Source organism: Thamnophis sirtalis, unplaced genomic scaffold (genome assembly GCF_051295495.1).
Source record: "Thamnophis sirtalis isolate CommonGarterSnake01/CBP01778 unplaced genomic scaffold, rThaSir2_p1.2 scaffold_3, whole genome shotgun sequence".
Classification (NCBI taxonomy): domain Eukaryota; kingdom Metazoa; phylum Chordata; class Lepidosauria; order Squamata; family Natricidae; genus Thamnophis; species Thamnophis sirtalis.
Window position 1 is genome coordinate 38,289,539 of NW_028261383.1, and position 22,394 is coordinate 38,311,932.

At 41.6% G+C, this 22,394-nt stretch overlaps 2 protein-coding genes across 2 annotated transcripts in view; both read right to left on the bottom strand.

Moving 5' to 3' along the window:
* Positions 1 to 22,394, bottom strand: part of LOC148047935 (uncharacterized) — a 112,046-nt gene that overhangs the window by 47,601 nt on the left and 42,051 nt on the right. Inside the window, 2 exon segments of the mRNA XM_087708201.1 lie at positions 1 to 249; positions 251 to 943. Of these exon segments, the coding sequence (XP_087564327.1) occupies positions 1 to 249; positions 251 to 943 (942 nt within the window).
* Positions 4,316 to 6,188, bottom strand: LOC148047938 (zinc finger protein 232-like). The gene is made up of 3 exons (XM_087711145.1): positions 5,685 to 6,188; positions 4,737 to 4,851; positions 4,316 to 4,609 (listed from the first exon to the last, which is right to left on the bottom strand). Exons 1-3 carry the CDS (start codon positions 6,186 to 6,188, stop codon positions 4,536 to 4,538), a joined length of 693 nt encoding a protein of 230 aa, XP_087567271.1. The 3' UTR covers positions 4,316 to 4,535.

Sequence of the window (22,394 nt, forward strand, 5' to 3'; positions counted from 1 at the left end):
CCCGTGTGGATCCTTTGATGGGTTGCACGATCATTCGATATTCTGAAGCCCTTTCCACACTCCATGCATTTATATGGCTTCTCCCCTGTGTGGATCCTTTGATGGGATGTAAGTTCACTGCTTCTTCTGAAGCCCTTTCCACACTCCATGCATTTATATGGCTTCTCCCCTGTGTGGATCCTTTGATGGGATGTAAGTTCACAGTTTCTTCTGAAACCATTTCCACACTCCATGCATTTATATGGCTTCTCCCGTGTGGATCCTTTGATGGGATATGAGTTCACTGCTTGTTTTGAAGCCCTTTCCACACTCCATGCATTTATATGGCTTCTCTCCTGTGTGGATCCTTTGATGGGATGTAAGTTCACAGTTTCTTCTGAAACCCTTTCCACACTCTATGCATTTATATGGCTTCTCCCCTGTGTGGATCCTTTGATGGGATGTAAGTTTACTGCTTGTTCGGAAGCCCTTTCCACACTCCATACATTTATATGGTTTCTCCCCTGTGTGGATCCTTTGATGGGATGTACGTTTACTGCTTGTTCGGAAGCCCTTTCCACACTCTATGCATTTATATGGCTTCTCCCCTGTGTGGATCCTTTGATGGGATGTAAGATCACTGCTTGTTCGGAAGCCCTTTCCACACTCCATGCATTTATATGGTTTCTCCCATGTGTGGATCCTTTGATGGGATGTAAGTTCACTGCTTGTTCTGAAGTCCTTTCCACACTCCATGCATTTATATGGTTTCTCCCCTGTGTGGATCCTTTGATGGGATGTAAGTTTACTGCTTGTTCGGAAGCCCTTTCCACACTCTATGCATTTATATGGCTTCTCCCCTGTGTGGATCCTTTGATGGGATGTAAGATCACTGCTTGTTCGGAAGCCCTTTCCACACTCCATGCATTTATGTGGCTTCTCCCCTGTGTGGATCCTTTGATGCAATGTAAGTTCATTGCTTGTTCTGAAACCCTTTCCACACTCCATGCATTTATATGGCTTCTCTCTTCTGGATGTCCTTTTATTAACAGTTTTGCTTTCATGTTCATTGCATTTATTTGTCTTCTCTCCAATGTGAAAACTTTTCTGTGATTCAAGAGACCCATTTTCTTGAGAAAGTGTGAACATCCCACTGTATTTTTTTTCTCTGTCTTTGTCCATATTGGCTGCTCCTTTGTCTTGTGATGGACAGGGTCTATTTACATCTAATGTCTCTTTCAAGATTCTTACACCTTTCTCAATATATTTGTTGTTTAGTTTTTCTTGTTGATCAATAAAATCCTGCATCTGAGCAACAATCGAAGGACATGAGCTTTCCTTATTCCAGTTATTCAACAGGTTTCTCTCCTGCCTTTGGAAATCTGTTTGAATTGCAGGTTTCTCCATTACATCTCCTTGTCTGTACACTTTGACTGGTTCTCCAGAACCTTTATTCTCATTCTCATTATCACCTTCAAAAGAAAAGAGGAATGAAAGGGGAGAAAGGTTAGGGGAAAAAATCACTCTGTCAGAAGTCATATTGATTGCCTTCAGGTATTGTTCAAAATTCTAATATATACTGCATATTTCTATCCTAATATTGGCCTGGTATAGAAATGATAATATCTCTTTGGATGAGGCATAAAATCTTGGAAAAGACATTTAAGTTAAAAAAACCTGAATGGCAACTCTTGATAGGAAGCATCTGGGCCAAAATAGTTGAAATCTGTGTGATGAAGTTTGGCATTACCTCAAACAAAGGAATTACTTTGTCATAAAATGTTTATATAGAGAAATATAAATTAGATAAGATATATCTAAGGAAAATGCCATTGATCTATTTCTTTCCTAGGAGCAGTAGAAAAACAGAACTTTCCCTTCTGCCTCTGAAGATATCAATTTATAAATGTTTTCATAAGAATTAGCTAATGGCATCTAACTACAAAATGTCTTCCTGAACTCTCTGAGGGAGAGTGGGAAACCCTTACCAAGAGAGGCCACATTCTTATAATTCTCCAGCATGACTTCCCAATGCAGAGCTTTTTGGTCAGAATCCAGCTGAGACCACTCCTCCTCGGAGAAATAAACAGCCACCTCCTCAAAGGGCAGAAGACCCTCCTTGAAAGGAAAAAAAAATACAGAACAGACCAAGAAAGAACTCCAGGATCTTTCCTATTATTAAGAATTTTATATAGCAAACATAGACGTTAAGATAAATGGCTCTATGCTTAGTAAGGATCTGCGGTTTAATGACAAAATTGACAGAACCAAAAGCATTTGACTAAAGAAAGATTTTAGGCAGGTTTTATCAACTTGGATGATTCTGTAGGACTTTCAGTGCCATTCAGGTTAAATAAGCCCTGTTTTCTTCTGGATCAATTGATCTACCAAACAGCCAGCCAGACCTCATCAAAATACTCTTCCTTCTGGATCTATTAATCCATCCATCCACAATCAAAAGGTCCTAAGTGACTGGAGAGAATCAACTGGCTGGTGGGCCTTGGAAAACTCACCAATCAGTGACACTAATCCTTCCTTGGATAGTGTTCCTGATTGGTGGGTTTTCCAAGGCCCACTTGCCAGTTGATTCTCTCAAGACACTGAAGGCCTTTAAACCCTTCCTGCCTTTAAAAAAGGAAATGTGCCTGTAGGGGAAAGGATTCTTTGTAATGTTTTATGAAATGCCTTATGTTGTCCTAAGAAGGAGCAATCCTGTTCATCCTCAACACCTTCATGAAAGTGCTGGGAGAGCTCAACCAGGGGCCTGTGTGGTGTGCCATTAATACGCAGAGACTCTGCTCCTCCTCAGATTGCAAGGAAGCTGCTAGTAGTCTGAGCCATTGGCTGGACAGTAAATAAGAAAATGAAGAATGTTTTCCATTGAAGACAATTCTTAGCCTGTGCAAAGTTGGATTGTTTGGCTTCCTTATCCAGGCACAAGTCAGAAGATTAAAATTTATTTTCTAAGCTAATGGGGCCTTGGCTAATTGTTCTTTCAGAACACTTTTCACTTGGAGATGTTTCTATATTTTGACTGTCCTGGGATTTGAATAATCTTAACTGTTAACCATGTATTTTTTTTATTAATGATTGTAAATGAAGCATTTGAAAAATGGAAATTTGCTAGTTTGAATATTTAAATATTTTTGAGGCTCCTAGAACAAATTCAAGTCAAATAATTATAAAAGGGGCACCATGTAGGATAGTTTAGGGTTGGGTAGGGTAAGATAGGATAGGATAGTTTAGTTAGAAGGGATCTTGCAACTCTTCTACTTCAACCTCCTGCTTAGGCAGGAAACTCTATACCTTTTCCGACAAATGGCTATCCAAGTTTCCACCCATTGCTTCTTGTCCTGCCCTCAGGTTCTTTGGAAAACAGCTTGACTCCCTCTTCTTTGTGGCAGCCCCTGAGATATTGGAACACTGCTGTCATCTCACCCCTAGTCCTTCTTTTCATTAAAAAAGACATAACCAATTCCAGCAACCGTTCTTTATGTTTCAGCCTCCAGTTCCATAATCAGCTTTATTGGTCTTCTCATCTAGGGTGGACAGGTGCTCACTTACCTATTTTAACTTCTGTTCCTAAACTTGTGGTGCTGTTTTTGATAAGTTGGACTGGTTTTTTTCCCTTTGCATAAAGGCAGATGAAAAACACGAGTTAAGTAGTTCTGCTTTCTCCCTGTCGCTTTCTTACCACCTGTTTGATTGCAGATTGTATGGCACTCACGATTAAATGCTTGATTTTGCTTGACAGCAAGGTTGATATTCTTACCCACACAAACATCTATGTTATATGCACTATATTAATCTATCAATTTTAGATTGCTGGGGACAGAAATGTTCTGTATCAATTAATTGTCTGTCCCCACTGTTTAGTTTAAATGTTTATTCATAGAATCTGTGAATGTAATGCCAAGTAATCCATTTGTTTGATGGACGCAAACCATCTCTTTTGTACAGTTTTTCATAGGACAAGCTGCAGACGTCATGACTAACATAAAGAATTCTGTAAAACATTATTTATTGAAAAGTTGGGAGAATCATTAGCGAAAGGAGGTTTTAGTTTTTAAAGTGCTAATCTTAAAAAAAATCCTAAAAAGAATCTCCAACCAAAAGGAAAGGGGAAAATGGCAGGAGACAGTACAGGTAGTCCTCAACTTATAACAGTTTTTAGTGATTTACAATGACAAAAATGACGTATGCCCATTTTTCACACCTACGACTGTTCCAGCATCCCCATGGCCACGTGATCAAACTGACTCATATTTATGATAGTTGCAGGGTCCCAGAATCATGTGGTCCCCTTTTGTGAACCTTTGACAAGCAAAGTCATTAGGGAAGCCACTTAACAACAACCATACTTCTAACTTCAGCACTTCACTTAACACCTGTGGCAAGAAAGGTCGTAAAATGGGGCAAAGTTCACTTAACAAATGTGTCACTCAACAACGAAAAATTTAGGTTCAATTGTGGTCCTAAGTCAAAGACTACCTATAATATGTACAACGGCTGATTTCCTGAGGGAAAAATAGAAATCTAATAAATCAAAGTTATTATCATACCTGAGTTGAAGGTTCAATCATGGTTTCCACTCCCCCTAAACAAAGAGTCGACTTCCTTCTATGCTTCCCTGTGAGAGAGACAGAATTTCAAAAGGCCTAATTAATAAAATGGGAGGAGGTTTGCTATAGAGGAGAGGACACAGAGAAGATGAGAAAGTTAGGATTTATCAAAGGAGTGGAAGGACCTTATATTACCTCCTGAGGTGTCCTGAATTGGATCTTCCTGAGGGATCCTCCTGAAAGGCAGTTCTTGAGGGAGATTTGACAGATGTCTTTTTGTCTCAGGATCTCTGATCTCCATTGCAAAGGACTTGAAATAGGATGCAGGAAAAAAAGAATTAATGGACATTACATATCATGAAGTGGTGTGTACCTCTTTTTAACACCTGATAAACTGTCAATGATTTTTCAAATCTCAAAGGAATTTCAAATACACGTTTGAAATGTAAATGTAAAAAAGGAACTTTTTACCAACTCTGCTGGACTTGTGACAAAGCAAAGAAATACTGGGGTAAGATTTATATTTTACTGCAGAAGATTCTCAAAGTGGGCATGAAAATCAAACCAGAGACTTTTCTTTTAGGTTTAATAGACAAAGAGATGGAAAAACATTCTCGAACTTTGCTGTTATTTATGTTGAGAGCAGCAAGGATGCTCTTTGCAAAGTGGACAGATATTTTAATAGCCACAAAGGTGAAGTCGTTGGGAAAACTGATGGACCTAGCAGAGATGGAAAAATTAATTGCTTTATTTAAAGAAAAGACCAAGCCAACCTTGCTTCTACTTTGGAACCACTGCTGGGTTTTGTTCTTGAGATCGAAAAAAATGAAACTTTGATTGAGTTTTGCTGATTACATAAGTTTGTTGTTATATAGAATTTGCTAGTACATATTAAGTATGTAAATGTAAAACATTGAACCTGTAATATTACAGTTGAACCCATTTTATTCAACTGTGCTAAAAAGATTCAGATTTTCAATTATTTTGTTTTTCCCCTTTACCCTACTCTTCTTTCACTTCACTTCCCACTTTCCTACTATTTTCATTTTCTTGCATTTTATATCTTAATAAACCTACAAAAATTTGAAATAAAAATTTGAACATATTTTTATTATATTCAGGCCCAAGAAGAAGTCCTCTCACCGGCAACTCAACCTGCTCCTTCTTCTCCTCCGCCTGGCTCAGGAGGAAGCCTTCCGCCAGGGCCACCGCCTGGGAGCTGGTCTCTGCTCCACACTCCCGCACCCAGCTCTCCATCTGCAGGGGCAGAAGGGCCAGGAACTGCTCCAGAACAACCAGGTCCAGCATCTGCGCTTTTGTGTGCTTTTCTGGTCTCAACCATCGACTATAAAAGAAGTGGAGTCGACTACAAAGTCCTCGGGGACCCTCATCCTCCTCATATTGGACGCCCCTGAAGTTCCAGGCCTGAACTTCTGAAATGATGGCTCCTTCTTCCAGCATCTTCTGCCCAGTTTTTGCCCAGATCTTCCCACAGATTCCAGACTGGGCACCAGAAGGGTCATTTCCAGTTCCCTCACTTGCTAAAGGAAGGCCAGCCATTCTCTCTTTGTCCTGTAACACAATTCCAAATGGGTGCAATGAAATCTGTGTATCTTCAAATGCTTTTTCATTCATAGCAATGTTCATTTAGTCTTGGGAATACCAGAACAAGCCATTAAGCCCTCCTTGCCAAAGGGATCATTTTTTCTCTACATGAAGATCAACAAATGGCCTCAATTTTACAATTTTCTTATAGAAGAACGAATAAATCTAAGCTAGTAGATCGGACCATTTATCGACACTCATCCTCACAGAAGGAAGCATTATTCTGACCTGTAAAGCGGTGACTTCCAGCAAGAAGATTCAGTGCATATGGGCATTTTGGATAATTTAAATTTCTTTTTACTCAAAGGGAAAGACTTGCATTTTAACAATATAGCTCTACATTTACCTTTAAGCAGGGTTCACACAACATACAACATAGAAAAGCCCAGAACCAGTTCACAAAGCATGAATATTCAGTTCACAAAAAATGAGGTGCTAATCCTTTGACTCTGCTCCATTTCTCTTTCTCCCTTCACGCAGGGGGGCAAGGTCGCACAATGTGTCCTAAGCACAAACAAGTCAATCAAATCAAGGGGTTCAGTTTGAAATGTTGCAGAAATGGGATCAGACCAGTTCTTTATCAGAGGGAAAGGTTTATTGCACAAGGTTCAGCAACAATAGGTCAAGCAAAATCTGAACCCCGACAGGCAGTTGTTTACAGACTTTAGCCAGCATATCAATCACCCCAAAGTACATTGCCTTCCTGTGCCACATACACCTCTTTCCTGTGCCCAGCCCCCCATACTGTGACAAGACATTCATTCAGCTTACTCAATTGCCCCCCAAAAGGGAGTACTTGTACCAATATCCTGGTTCCTTTGTTTTAGCTTGGAGAGGCAGACAAAGCAATTAATCCTTGCCCTGTTCCACATGGTCAAGAAACTTTAATATCCAGCTTTATTTATCTAGTTGCCAATTTCTCTTTTACTATGAAATATAAAAGATTAAATGCACACAGCTCAATACGATGACGCGATTGACTATCTTCCTGAAACAAATTGAGTTGCAAAAGGCTCCAAGCCGAGTTTGATGTCATCCAGCAGAGTGAGAATGTAGGCAACCATCTTTTGCATCTCTTCATTTCAAAGTTGTTTTGCCATACAAGCTCCCGCTCTCCCCTATGCAGGAGCTATTCCCACGAAATGGGGAGCTAAGGACGATCCCTTTTCTTTCTCCTAAGATTGACTTGGTATATAAATATATATCCTTTCCTTCTCTAGTGTGAGAACCTTCTGCCTTTCCTTGTATACACGCTCGCACAAGGACAGTAACACACACACACACACACCTACCCTTGCCACCTCTTTCGTCAAGACTTCCTTGCAGCCTTTTTAATGGCCTGCGAAGCTTAAAGGGTTAAAGAGGGAGAGTCGTGCATCCTAGAAAGGCAAGACCTAGTGACGTCACTCCCTTCCCAACCTGCAAGAGCGGCTCAACGCTGAAGCGCATGCGGTTCCTTTCTCTTTGCTGAGGGAGCCTCGGATGGATTTTCTGTGCATGGAAGGTATTCATGGAAAAAGGAGAGATGGTGCATTTCCCAAGTACGGCCAGGAGGGGGTGATCTCGAGAAGGCCAGGAAGCCTTCTCAATCTGCTTTGGGCAGTCTTATAATTTAGTGAAGAATTTTGTATTTAAAGTACTGTCGTTTTTTAAAAATCCTAATAGCAATCTCACTTAAATTTTTGTTGCTCAAAAAAAAGAGCAAACGCAAACAAGGGCTGAAAATGAAAGGTAGTATTCATACTAGCTTGACTTTCTGAAGGAAAGGCATAATACAAATAATTTCCTCCTCTTACTTTACTTGGAATTTTAACTTCAGCTCTGAATTTTTAACTTCATTCAGGAATTTTAATTTCAGCTCTGCAATAGGAAGGGTCAACTTCTTTCTACTCTTCCTTGTGAGGGAGACACAATTTTAAAATGTATAATTCGTAAAGTAGGAAGAATTGCTCTATAGAAGACAGAGATGAAATGGTTGGGATCTCTATGGGGAATAGGAGGACCTTATATTAACTCCTGAATTGTCCTTACCTGGATATTCCTGAAAAATCCTACTCAAAAAAACAGTTCCTGGGGGAGATTTGATGGAAGCTTCCTTCAGTGTGTGGGGGGGGGGTCCAATTTTTTTACTACATGTTTGCTCATGTGGGTGAATGTGCTTGTGTGCACTTCTGCACTTGCCCAAAAGTGTTGGGATGGGTGGGCGGAGCCTTCCGCCACCACTACTACAGGTTCGCTCGATCCGGGACAAACCAGGAGCAACCCACCTCTCATTTCCTTCCAGTTGTGGGTTTCAAAATTTTTTGGAACCTACTCTGTGGGTGTGGCCTCCTTTGTGAGAGTGGCTTGCTGGCCATGTGACTGGGTGGGAGTGGCTTGCCGGCCATGTGACTGGGTGGGAGTGGCCAACTTGGAAAATGTGATGAAACTCACTTAACAACACTCTTGCTTAGCAACCAAAATTTTGGGCTCAATTGTGGTCATAAGTTCTCTTTCTTTCTTTCTTTCTTTCTTTCTTTCTTTCTTTCTTTCTTTTATCTCTCCCACTTTCTTTTCTTTTTTCTTTTTTCTTTTTTTCTTTCTTCCTTTCTCTTTCTCTCTTTCTCTTTCTGTCTCTATCTCTCTCTCTGTGTGTGTCTGTCTGTCTGCCTGTTTCCCTTTGTGTGGATCTGTATCTCTCCCCCTCCTTCTCTCTCTGCCTCTCTGTCATTCTCTCTCTGTGTCTGTCTCTCTGTATCTCGCTGTCTCTCTTCCCTCCCCCCCATCTGTTCACTCTGTGTGTGTGTGTGTCTGTCTGTCTGTCTGTCTCTCCCTCAGTCTGTGTGTGTCTCTCTCTATCTCTCTCCCTCCCTCTCTATCTCTCTCCCCTCCCTTTCTCTCTCTCTCTCACTCTGTGTGTGTATATGTGTGTGTCTGTCTGTCTGTCTGTCTCTCACTCACTCACTTAATCACTCACTCCGTGTGTGTGTGTGTGTCTCTCTCTCTCTGTCTATCTGTCTGTCTATCTGTCTCTTTCTCCCTCCCTCCCAACCCGCAGATGGGCTCCGGACCAGCGGAGGCTCTTCCTTCGTTTTAACCAAGTGATCTTTCCTAAGATATAAAAAAGAACCTTAATTGCAGGCTCAACAAAAGAAGCTGGAAAGAGATACTGAAGCCAGGAAGCTGAAACCTGGGACTGGAGAAAAACCTTTTCTATCCCCTTACCAGCCCATCCAGGAAGATGAGTAACACGAGGGGGATCCCTCTCCCCGCGGATGGGTACCAGACCAGCGGAGCCTCATCCTTCTTTTTAACCAGGCGGTTATCTTCTTTTTAGACAGGCGATCTTTTTAACTAGGAGATCTTTAACCAGGAAATCTTTGGCTGCTGCACAAGCACATGGGGATGCACTGCCCTTTTCTCTCTGATAGCTGCCTGGTTAAAAAGAAGGAGGAGGCTCCGCTGGTCTGGAGCCCATCAGTGGGGAGAGGGATCTCCCTCGCGTTCCTCGTCTTCCTGGAGGGGCTCCGGACCAGCGGAGAAGAAGCGGCAGGGGCTGTCGGGCTGGAAACTCAAGCCCCATTAGCCCCAAAAGCCTCTTCTGGATGTCTATTGCAGTTGCAAGGAGCCGAGGAGAGCGCGGAGAAGGTTCTCAGTGCTTCGGAAAGCTGCGAAAGCGGCTGGGAGAGGCGAGCGGCTTGGTTTAGCCTCCTTGGACGTCGCAGCAGCAGCAGCCCCAAATGCGCTGATCTCGACATTTTTCGCATCGGGGCGTGCTGCAAGAGGGAGGGAGTAAAGACCTTTTCCAGCCAGCACAAAGGACTTCCCCGGACTTGCTTTGCTGAGCAGGGGCGATGGGCCCACACCTCCACCACCAGCATTCTGTAAAAAGTCTTCACTCTCTCCCTTTTGCAGCACGCCCCGATGCAAAAAATGCCGAGATCGGCGCACTTGGGGCTGCTGCTGCTACGAGATCCAGGGAGGCTAAACCAAGCCGCTTGCCTCTCCCAGCCGTTTTCGTGGCTTCCAGAAGCACTGAGAACCTTCTCCGAGCTCTCCTCGGCTCCTCGCAACTGCAATAGACATCCAGAAGAGGCTTTGGGGGCTAATGGGGCTTGGGTTTCCAGCCCGACAGCCCCCGCCACGTCTTCTCCGCTGGTCCGGAGCCCATCCGGGAAGACTAGGAATGTGAGGGAGATCCCTCCCATCAGTGACGTGCGGTGAGGTTGATACCTGGTGAGGCTCAGCAGGGCAGCGGTCGGCCTCGGCGGGGGGGGGGGGAATTTGCATCGCAGGAGCAACCAAGTGCCCGGGTCTGCAGCAAAGGCGCTTGGAGGCTCCCGCGATGCAAAGTGCCCCGCTGCCCCCCCCCCCGCTGTCCCGTCTGCGTCCGCTGCTTCTCCAAGCTCTGCTGCTGGAAGTCCCGGATCGCCTCTGGGGGAAGGCTGAGTGAAAAACGGAGCGAAGCTTCTCTGCAGCCTCCCGGTGCTGCCCAGAGGCTCTTGCAGGAGCACGTGTCAGCGGCCGGCGGCCTGGAGCGGCCCCGGCTGTGAGACAAGGAAGCACTTAAATTAGCCGCTGCCGCTGCCGCCACCACCACCCCACTTCTCACCCAGCCTTCCCCTAGAGGCGATCCGGGACTTCCAGCGGCGGAGCCTGGCGAAGCAGGCCAGGGCAGCGGGCGGCAGCATCGGGGATGGTGGGGCACTTTGCATCGCGGGAGCCGCCAAGCACCCAGGTCTGCAGCAAAGAGGCAGCCTCCTCCTTCTCGCCCACTCCTCCCTCCTCTGAAGCACGCCCCGCCCAATGCAAGCGTGCTCAAGAAGACACGATTGGCTGCTTCCAAATCAGGAGGCGGGAGAATTAGTGCCTCTTTTCCATCTGAACATCTTTGCCTTTTAACTCTTCATTAACTTTTAGAAGGCGAAAAATTCCTTATGGAAAAGAGGCCCCGAGTTCTCTCGCCTCCTGCTTTGGTTAACACTAAGCAGACACCAAGCCACTGTGACCTGGAATCTGGTAGCAACTCTCTTGGCTTTAATTATTTAAAAAAAAAAAATTAAATTTCTTTCTTTTTCCTGAGGAGACTGGTGAGGCTCCGCCTCCCTTGCCTCTAGTGACTGCACGTCCCTGCCTCCCACCATGAATGGGCTCCGGACCAGTGGAGCCTCCTCCTTCTTTTTAACTAGGTGAAAAACGCCGAGATCGGCACGCTTGAGTCTGCTGCTGTGACGTCCAAGGAGTCTAAACCAAGCCACGTGCCTCTCCCTGCCGCTTTAGCAGCTTCCCAGAGTGCCAAGAACCTTCACGCTCTTCTCTGTGCTCTCCTCAGCTCCTCGCAACTGCAATAGATGTCCAGAAGCGGCTTTATGCTCAGAAAAGCAACTTCAAGAAGGTCCTTTGCTAGCAGGCAGGTTTTAGGATGCCTGCCGCCACCAAAGGACCTTCCCGAAGTTGCTTTTCTGAGCATGGGGAAAACGGACAGTATTTTGTCCCTTCTGTCTCCCCGTTGCTCAGAAAAGCAACTCCTGGAAGGTCCTTTGGTGGCGGCAGGCATCTTAGAACTTGCCTGCTAGCAAAGGACATTCCTGAAATTGCTTTTCTGAGCAACGGGGAGACAGAAGGGACAAAATACCATCTGGCCGTGACGGGTATACAGGGCTGGGGGTGGGGCAGGCTTACTTCCAGGTCCAGTCACCAACTGGTTCGTGAGAACCGTCGGGGACCGGCAGCAACCCACCCCTGCTTCTTTCCCTCAGGATCTCTGATCTCCATAGAGAAGGATTTGAAATGATAGACAGAAGAAAAGAAGAAGAAATGAACATCATACACCTCATCTCATGCTTCTCCACAAATTTGCAGATGACATCAAGCTGGCAGGAGCAGCCAATGCCCCAGAAGACCTGTTCAGGATCTGAAAGATCTTGGCAGGCTTGAACAATCCGCCCCATGCAACAAAGTGAATTTTTTTTTATTGATCATTTTTGAAAAAAACAAACTTTAAAAAATGTTTAGTTCCCACCACCCCACTCCCCCCAAGGCCTCCCCCCAAGCTTCCCCCTCCCCCCGACTTCCCAGAACTAATACAGGGTATAAATCTTTAACAAGATCGCCTAGGTTTGTTATTTTCAATGTCCATTCTTGAATAGTAGGCAAATCTTCCTTCTTCCAGTATTGTGCCACCAACAATCTAGCTGCAGTTATTAAATGCAATATCAGATCAGTCTCTACAACTGTACAATCAGTAAGTATGCCTAACAAAAATAACTCAGGGGTAAACTTTATCCTTTTTTAAAGAACATTTTGCTTAATCCACCATATTTTTATCCAAAATGCTTTAACCTTTTTGCAAGTCCACCATATATGAAAATATGTAGCGTCCACACAATCACATCTCCAGCATTTAGGTTGTAAATTCAGATACATAGAAGCCATTTTTTAAGGATCTAAATGCCATCTATAAAACATCTTATAAAAATTTTCTCTCAAGTTTTGGGCTTGTGTAAATTTTACATTTCTCACCCAAATCTTTTCCCATGTATCCAATATTATTGGTTCTTCAACATTTTGAGCCCATTTTATCATACAGTCTTTAACTAGTTCTGTTTCCGAGTCAATTTCTATTAATACATTATATAATCTCTTTATATGCATTGGACTTTGATCTCTAATTTGTTTAAGTAACTTATCCTCGACTTGCATAAAGCCAATTTTTTTAATCTATTTTCCATCTAGCCTGTAACTGCCCGTACTGAAACCATGTTTGAATTACCTTTTCCTCTTTTAATACATCCAAGGGTTTCAGTTGTAGTACACCTCTTTCTAGGGTAAGAAGCTGTCTGTAAGTAGTTACATCCTGTTTTTGTACTATGTTCATATTTTCTATTGCGTGTCTGGGAATAGCCCACATGGGTATCTTATCGTTTAGTTTATATTGATATTTTTTCCAAACCCGCAGTAGAGCATTCCTTAAAATATGACTTTTGAAATTCTTATCCACCTTTTTGTTGTATAGCAGCTAAGCATGCTAATCATATACCAAATCATGTCCTTCAATATTAAGTATTCTATCATCTGTTAAATTAATCCAGTCACTAATTACAGATAAAACTACTGCATCGTAATATAGTTTTAAATTGGGTAATTTCAAGCCTCCTCTTTCACGCACATCTTGCATTATTTTTAGTTTTACTCTCGGCTTCTTCCCTGTCCATACAAATTTATTAATACACTTCTGCCATTCTAGCAGGCTTGCATCTTTTTTAAGTATTGGTAACGTTTGAAAAAGAAATAAAAATTTAGGTAGAATATTCATTTTCACTGCTGCTATTCTTCCCAGCAAAGATAACTGTAATTTCTCTCATTTTTTCATCTCTGTCTGTATACTATGCCATAGTGGTTCATAATTATACTTATATAACTTCCCGTTTGAGGTTGAGATATAAACTCCTAAATATTTGGCCTTTTAACTATTTTATATCCTGTCATTCCTTCTAGTTCTTCCCTTTGTTTAGTGTTCATATTTATAGCTAGTATCTTTGTTTTCCCTAAGTTTATTTTAAATCCTGACACTTGACCATATTGATTAATCATATTCATTAAAACCTTACTAGATTCCTGTGGCTGGGTTAATGTTATAAACAAATCATCCGCAAAAGCACGTACTCTATATTCTTGCTGCATAATCTTGATTCCCTGTAAGTCCCCTGAACCCCTACCAGCTTCAATTTTATAAAAAAAAAACCACTCCTTTGTTCAATTGTTTTTTAAAATGGCGATTTTACAGATTCCGCATTTGCTTTAATTATATATTTCCACCTTCCTGGCACAGAATCAAGGGAATAATTCCTTACAAATTAATTAGCCCTGTTCCTTTGAAGACTTCTTTTCATCAATTGCCAAAGGTTTATTGAAAGTACCTTATCTTAAATCAACGTGAGCAGAGACTCTGTTTATTTTTCTCTTTATAATGGCTCCGAAGTCAAAGCAGCAGAGGCGTTCTTTTTTTAACAACACATCCCAAGCAATTGCTACAAAGCCGCAGCTCTTGCCTTCTACGCCCCCTACTGGAGATTTGTTAACAAAAGAATTTCTTTTTGAAACTCTTAGAGAATTTAGAGAGGAAATGAAGCAGCTTATTTCGGACTTATGTGACAAGCTTGATGCCAAGATTGCTCAAACAAAGGAGGATATGATAGGAGTCATAACTGTAATGACAGACTATATTGCTGGAATGGAAGATAAGCTGGAGCTCCTGGAGGAAGCTAATTCTAACCTGACATCTAAAATTGAAATGTTACAACAGGAAGTTGAAAACGCAGAAAAACAACTTGTTATGACAAATTATAATAAGATGGCGCTTGCAATAAGAGTTAGGGGATTGCATGGAAATGAACAGGAGAATTTGAAACAGACTTTTTCTGAGGCTTTCAGTCGTTCGGTGGGAAGTCCGGGACTCAACTTTGATTGGCAGATTCAAAGAATTTACCGCCATAACTCGTGGGCGGCAAAACAGAGAAAACTTCCAAGAGATATAATTATATACTTTGCTACAAGAGAATCCAGAAATGCGATATTACAAGAGTTTTATAATACCAGGCTGCGAATTGATGGACAGGATTTGATCGTTTTCAAAGAAATACCACACCAAATGTTAAGAGCCAGGAGAGACTATGCTTTTTTAACTAAAGAACTCAGAGATCGCCAGATACAGTACAGATGGGATGTGCCATTTGGTATTATAGTCACATTCGATGGCCAAAAATATCGTCTTAACTCTGTTTGGGAAGCCCGAGATTTTTATTATAAGATCTTAAAGGCGGGACATCCTGAATCATCTGGACTTGGAGAAAGACAAGGAGAAGGAGAAGATAAACAACAAAACACACAACTACAAGGCAGAAGGTATCGCTTTCCCCCTCTGGAAGAGCAGAAGAACAGAGAACAAGGACTTAGTTGTGCTTCCAAAATATTTGCTTAATTTTTAACTTGAACATTACTTTGTGATTTTTGTTTTGCATAAAATGGTAAAGTTGTATATCGATGAAGAAACATTAAGACTGAAAGAACTGATGTTGATTTCTTTGGAAGATATATTGTATGGGACTTAAAAAAGACTTGATAGATAACTTTGAACTTTTATATAAATTGCTAACGACTTATTTTTCAGGGTGAGGAGGGCGGAGATCGTGGTGTTCCTGGATCGTGGTTCAGGTTGAATGGAGTTGGGAAGTGTGATTTAGATGGGAGGGTTAGTGAAGGTTGAATTGGAGCTTATCTTTGAGACAGAAAGCAAGTTGATTTTTGTATAGTGATTTTTTTTTTTAGTGATTTTATTGAGATTTGTAGGCCGCCCTTTTCCCTGAGGGGACTCAGGGCGGCTCACATAAAATCAGGGAAGGGGAAATACAGACAATAACAAAGACACATATAATAAAAACAGTAACCAACATGCATTCATCATTCGGGAGGGGCAACTATCTTCATCCCCAGGCCTGACGGGCTAGCCAGTTCTTCAAGGCTGTGCGGAAGGCCTGGACGGTGGTGAGGGTACGAATCTCCACGGGGAGTTCGTTCCAAAGGGTCGGGGCGACTACTGAGAAGGCCCTCCTCCTTGTAGTTGCCAGCCGACACTGGCTGGCCGATGGAATACGGAGGAGGCCCAATCTGTGTGATCTTATTGATCGCAGGGAGGTAATTGGCAGAAGGCGGTCTCTCAAGTATCCAGATCCACTACCATGTAGGGCTTTATGGGTGATTAACAGCACCTTGAAGCGCATCCGGAAATCAACAGGTAGCCAGCGCAGCTCGCGGTAATAAATAAACTGTTACCTGAATATAATGTCTGGAAGGATATATCCAGGGAGTATGCAGGATGGCGGAGCGAATATGAGAGGAGTATGGATGAAAATAAAATATAGGTATGTGTATGCATATGTGTGTGTATATACATATATATGTGTATGTGTATGTATATGGACACGGGTAGAGGCAGGATGAGAAGAGTTGGAAAAGGAAACCGAGAGAAGAATTTGAGATGTGTTTAAATTGTCTCATAGAGAAGGGGGTATATAAGGGACAAAGGTTTGGAAATAGACAGATATTTAGATAAAGAGATAAGTCCCCTAGCTAGAGTAGAATTCTATTTGATTAACTTATTTGGTTTCAATATAGTTTGAAATCCTGCAAGTAGTTAATTAATTGAGATCAGAATGATGTACATTGTTTAAGTTTTAATAATGATGGGAAGCTGAGCTCAATGTGGAGAGTTTATTGATTTTTCCTTTTTTATATTGGTTTTTTTTTCTCTTTTAGCTTATTTCCTTTTTTTTTCCTTTTTCTTTTATCTTTTAATTTTTAACCTGTTTGGTTTTAATATACTCTAGACTGTGTTTGATAAAAAGCTATGCCGGGTATGGGATCTGGGAAGTCGGAAGGGGGGTAGGGAGGGGGGATTATAGGGGGTAGGGGGGTAGGGGGGAAATATAGTCTCAATTTCCAAAACAATAAGAATGCACTTCTATACTGTTGCTCCTTTTTCTTTCTTTTTTCTTTTCCTTTTATTTTCTTTTTTTATTATTTCTTTTCTTTCAATTTTAGTATAAAATATAAATTGAACAGATTAATGAATAGTAGAAATCCACCGAAGTGAGAGTGGAGGGAGTAGAGAGGAAAGAAGAGGGAGGAGTAGAGAGGGAGTGAGAGGGGAATGTAAGGAGGGTGAGATAGAGGGAAGGGGAGAAAGGAACGTTAGAGGGGGAAGGGAAGTAGAAGAGGGGAATGTTGGAAGGGAGAAATGAAAGTTGGAGGGGGAGAAGAAAGGGTGCATGGTGGGTTGAAGTGCTATGTTGGTTTTCTATGGTGGAATACAAGACGAGTTGTGTTTATTGTTTCCTTAATTGCACAGTATATAAGTGATTGTATAAAATGAAAATGAAAATGAATAAAACAGTTGAATTACAAAAAGTCCCCTGAACCCCGTATTTTATTCAACAATAGTTCCAAAGTTATAATAAACAATAATGGAGATAAGGGACAACCCTGCCTTGTACCTTTCTCAATTTTAAATGAATCTGTTAGACTCCAATTAATTATGATTTGAGCTGTTTGTTCCTGATATATTGTTTTAATTGATTGTAAAAAGTGCTCTCCTATTTGCATTTTTTGCAATATTTTCAGCAGGAATTGCCAATTCACTCGATCAAAGGCTTTTTCAGCATCTAAAAATATAAGTGCATCAGGAATTTGGTTGTTCTTTCCCAGGTATTCTAATGTATTGAGAATTAGTCTTACGTTAGTTCTCATTTGTCTCCCTTGAATAAAACCTGTTTGATCATTATGAATCAATTGCTGAATAGCCAACATGAACCTATTCGCTAGTATTTTAGTGAAAATTTTATAATCTATATTGAGTAATGATATGGGTCTATAATTTTTTGGTTGAGTAAGATCTTGATCTTCTTTGGGTATCAAGGATATAAAGGCTGTCTTCCAAGATGGGGGTACCTTCCCTTCCACTTGGATCTTATTAAATAATTCCTTAAGCGGTTCTACCATTTCTAATTGCAACTTTTTATAGTAAGCTGCCATCAAGCCATCTGTACCCGGTGCTTTCCCTACTTTTAGCTGTTTTAATTACCTGGAGAATTTCCCCCAAAGTTATTGGTTGATTCAGTCTTTCCCTCTGCTCGTCTTTTAACTATAGGTATTTTTTTCTTTATCCAGGTATCTATCTATATCTAACCTTTGGATTTTATCATTCGTGTACAATCCTATAAAGAATTCACGAAAGCACTTTTGAATCTCATCTTGTTGATACACTTCCTTCCCTTTAAAATGTAATTTCTATATATTATGAGACTTCTGTTTTTTCCTAATCAAATATGCTAGCCATCTACCAGATTTATTTGCATTACAGAAAGTGTTGTGTTTTGCATATAGCAAATTGGTAGTCAACTGGTCTGACATCAGCATGTTAAATTGCTCTTTTAATAATGTGATTGTTTCTTTGATCTTTTTGTCTCCTGGTTTTAAGATTAGCTCCTGCTCTCTCTTCCTAATTTCATTTTCAAGTTCAATTATCTTTTCATCCTGTTTGCGTCTATGTAATCTATTCATATTTATCAGAACTCCTCTCATATACACTTACTTGCATCCCATCCCATTTCGATAGATGTACCCTTATTCATGTTAAAAACAAAATATTCTTTTAACAACTTTTTACATTCATTAATGTTTTTCTCATATCTAAATAAGTTTTCATTCAGTCTCCAAGACCTTCTTGCTTGGATCCCAACTCCCAACTCCATCCAAACCGCAACGAAGTGAAATTTAATGTGGAGAAAAGCAAGGTTTTACACCTGGGCAGAAAAATCCAAAGGTACAAGTACAGATTAGATGAAGCCTGGCTCAAAAACAATAACTGTGAGAGAGACCCTGGTATTTCAGTGGGCGATTAGTTAAACGTGAGTCAGCAGTGCGTGGCAGCAGCCAAAAAAACTAATAGAATCTTTGGTTGCATAAACAGAAGCATAGAATCAAAATCATGTAACGTATTAGTATCACATTCTAAAGCCTTAGTAAGGCCACAGCTGGAATACTGCAACCAATTTTTATCACCACATTATAAAAAAAGATGTTGAGACTTTAGAAAAAGTGCATAAAAGAGCAACTAAGATGATTATATGCGCGGAGACCAGAGGTGGGTTCCTACCAGTTCGCACCTATTTGGTAGAACCGGTTCGTCAAATCTACCGAACCGGTTAGAAGAGGTTCCACCAGTGGACCCGGAAAGCAGGCCACACCTACAGAAGAGGTTCCAAACTGTTTTGAAACCCACCACTGGCGGAGACTAAAACACATGAAGGATTTGGCTTTGAGTAGTGTTGAGAAAAAGGACTGGGAGGGACATGATAGCAGCATTCCAGTATTTGAGAGGCTGCCACAATAAGAAGGGGGTCAATTTATTTTGCAAAGCACCAGAGTGCAGGACAAGAAACGATGGAAACTAAACAAGGAGAAAAGCAACCTGGAATTAAGGAAAAACTTCCTAATAATGGGGACAATTAACCTGTGGAAAAGCTTGCCTTCAGAAGTGGTGGGTGCGTCTGCTTCATCACTGGATGTTTTTAAGAAGAGACTGGACAGTCACTTTTCTGTAATGGTATAAAATCTCCTGCTTGAGATTGGACAAAAGCTCCAACGTCCGTTTTAGCTGCATTCTGATTGATGGATTGATGCTTACTCTCCCACATTTTTCTAGTTTACCAAGAAGCAGGTTGTGATCTACTTTGTCAAATGCCTTGCTGAAGTCTACTTCCACAGCATTATGCTGGTCTTCTAATTTAGTCAGTTTGAAAAGAATGAAATAAGATTGGTTTGGCATGATGTTTTTAACAACCCTTTGCTAGCTACTAGTTTTAAATTTATTTGTTTATAGATTTTCACAGATCTGTTTTTTCTTTTATTATTTGCAGCATCTTCCCAGATATTGGCGTTAGACTGATTAGTCCTTAATTCCTTGGGTCTGCCCCCCCCCCCATTTTTTTGAAGGTGGGAACCACATCGGCCCTTTTCCAATCTTCTGGCAGTTCCCCAGTGCTCCAGATTTTTTAAAGATATTCTACAATAGTTCTGAGATAACATCTGCCAGTTCTTTAAGAAGTCTTGAGATGTTATGTGATTTATACCGGTATCTCTTGGATAAGTTTTCCTCCGTTATTTCTTATGCTGTCGTTGGTTCTTTGGAGAATAGATTGATCTCTTCTTATCCGTGGCAGCCCCTCAGTATTAAAAGGCTTCTGTTATGTCATTCCTAATCCTTCTCTTCCTTAGATTAGACCTACCCTGTTCCTGCACCTGCTCTCAATTCCTGAAATATGCCCCCTCCAAATCCTTCCAAATATCTTCATGTGTTAATACATTTTAAAGCAACTACAGAGTTTAATACATGAGTATAATACATGACTGGAACATAACCACACCATTGATATTTAATTAATTTTATTTAAATCCAATTTAGACTTCTTCTTAAGAAGAGAGACAAACATGCTCCAAGAAAATTGAAGCCGATTCTACCCATTTAATCATCACCCCACACTCTCAAACCAAGTGCCCAAGTGCCTGCTGAGAAGCCAGACTCCATTTCCCTTAAAATTTGGAGAAGGCAGAACCCACCTTAATCTGTGGAACATGGTCATCCAAGGACAAACCCACATACCACCCAGAGCATCGTTGGTGAGATTTAAATTGATGCAAGGTGGAAATGTTCGAGAGAAGGAAATTGCGAAAAATATTTTTTTCTTTTTGTCTTTTTTTTTTAAACTGTTCAATAAAGTATTTTTTTCAAAAAATAAATAGCTTGTATTTATTCCTTATGTTTAGCAATAACTTAATGCTCTGTATCTTGTATTTGTTCTCATTGTATGTATCCCTATTTTCCCCCGTTTCACCATATCCTATTCTTTCAATAAAGCATTCAGATCTACACACACAGTCTGTTTTATTGGAGGATAGGTGGATTTAGCTGCCTGTCGAGCTGCACACAGACTAAGGTGCAGTGGGGACAGAACATAGCTCTCCCGCCATTCTCTCTTCTTCTGCAGAGATCTGTCAGGAGAGAAGTTGAACTCGGAGGAAACTGCTTCCTGCAAACTTTCTCTTATACCAAGTCAGCTGAGCCCAGCAGCGTCCAGCCGGCCATGCCTACCCAACCATGCTCACCTGGCACTGAATCATCATAATCTTCATTGCAACTGGTCCTTTGAGAGCAACCATAATGCTGATGAGGCCCTCAATCAATTGATCTTGATATCCCCGCTTTAGAGAGATACAAAGCCAAAAACTCTGTATATTTTCTGATGCTTCTATCACAACAACAGCTGCTGTTACCTACTTAAAAACAATAGATATTAAAGCACAATGTCACATTGGATTTGTTATGGGCAAAACTGCACACTGTGCAGTCTGAAACCTATCCCAAGAAATTCACTGTATGTTAAACTAAAGACTTATCCTTAGAGAGAGCTCCCTGAGGAAACGTGACCTGTTTTTCGATCAAAATGTTCTTTTGGGAATAGGTGTATGCCCTAAGGAAGAAAAAGAGAAAAAACCCTCCTGGCAATCATCACATTGCTTCTTTGATTGTGCTGCACTTTCACCATCAAGTCAAACATGATTATTTATAGAAGAAGCTTTAAGAACCTCTGGTTTGTGGATAGTTGGAGCTAAAAAGGTAATCTTTAGGTGTATTACTTGTCGCAAGCTCCATGGTAGGTTACAAAGAAAAAATGGCTCATCTTCCAGCTGACAGACTCAGCACAAATCCTCCTTTCACTAACGTTGGCCTTGATGTCTTTGGCCCCTGGTCTGTGACCACAGATCACACTAGAGAGTGTGAAGCAAACAGTAAGAGGTGGGCAGCCCTATTCACCTGTATGACCATTAGAGCTGTCCACATTGAAGTTATTGAGCATGGACACTTCTAGCTTCATAAAGGCCCTCAGATGTTTTATTGCTATCTGAGGCCCTTCAGAGCCGAGGTGGCGCAGTGGTTAGAGTGCTGTACTGCAGCCACTTCAGCTGACTGTTATCTGCAGTTCGGCTGTTCAAATCTCACCGGCTCAGGGTTGACTCAGCCTTCCATCCTTCCGAGGTGGGTAAAATGAGGACCCGGATTGTTGTTGGGGACAATATGCTGTCTCTGTAAACCGCTTAGAGAGGGCTGAAAGCCCTATGAAGCGGTATATAACACTAACTGCTATTGCGACTGCTATTGCTTTAAAAACATTCGTTCAGAAAGAGGCACCAACTTTTGGACGGCAGCCAAAGAACTGCGTGTTTCTTTGAATATTGACACCAAAAGCATAGAGCAGAGGTGTGAAAATCAAGGCAAGGACACCAGAACTGGACTGTGGGGTGCTTAGAACTGGCCCATGGATCCACCCTGCAAATAACAAACGAACAACCTGTGTTGCCTTTGCCAGAAAAAAAGGAGCTCAGGAGGGCCACATGTTCAGGAGGAACATGGCCCTTGCAAGCTCCATTTTCGTGGGCAGAGAGTTGCAGGAGGCTGTCGCAGTCAAAAGTGGAGCATGTAAGGGCCATGTGCAAGACTCCTGAGCTCCATTTTCACTGGCAGAGGGTTTCAGTAGGCTATCACAGCCAAAAACTGAGCTCAGGAGCCTATTTCTGTTGGCAGAAGGCTCAAGCCACAACAGCGATTGACACAACTGACATCCAGTTGGCCACATCCATCCCAGCCCCCTGAGG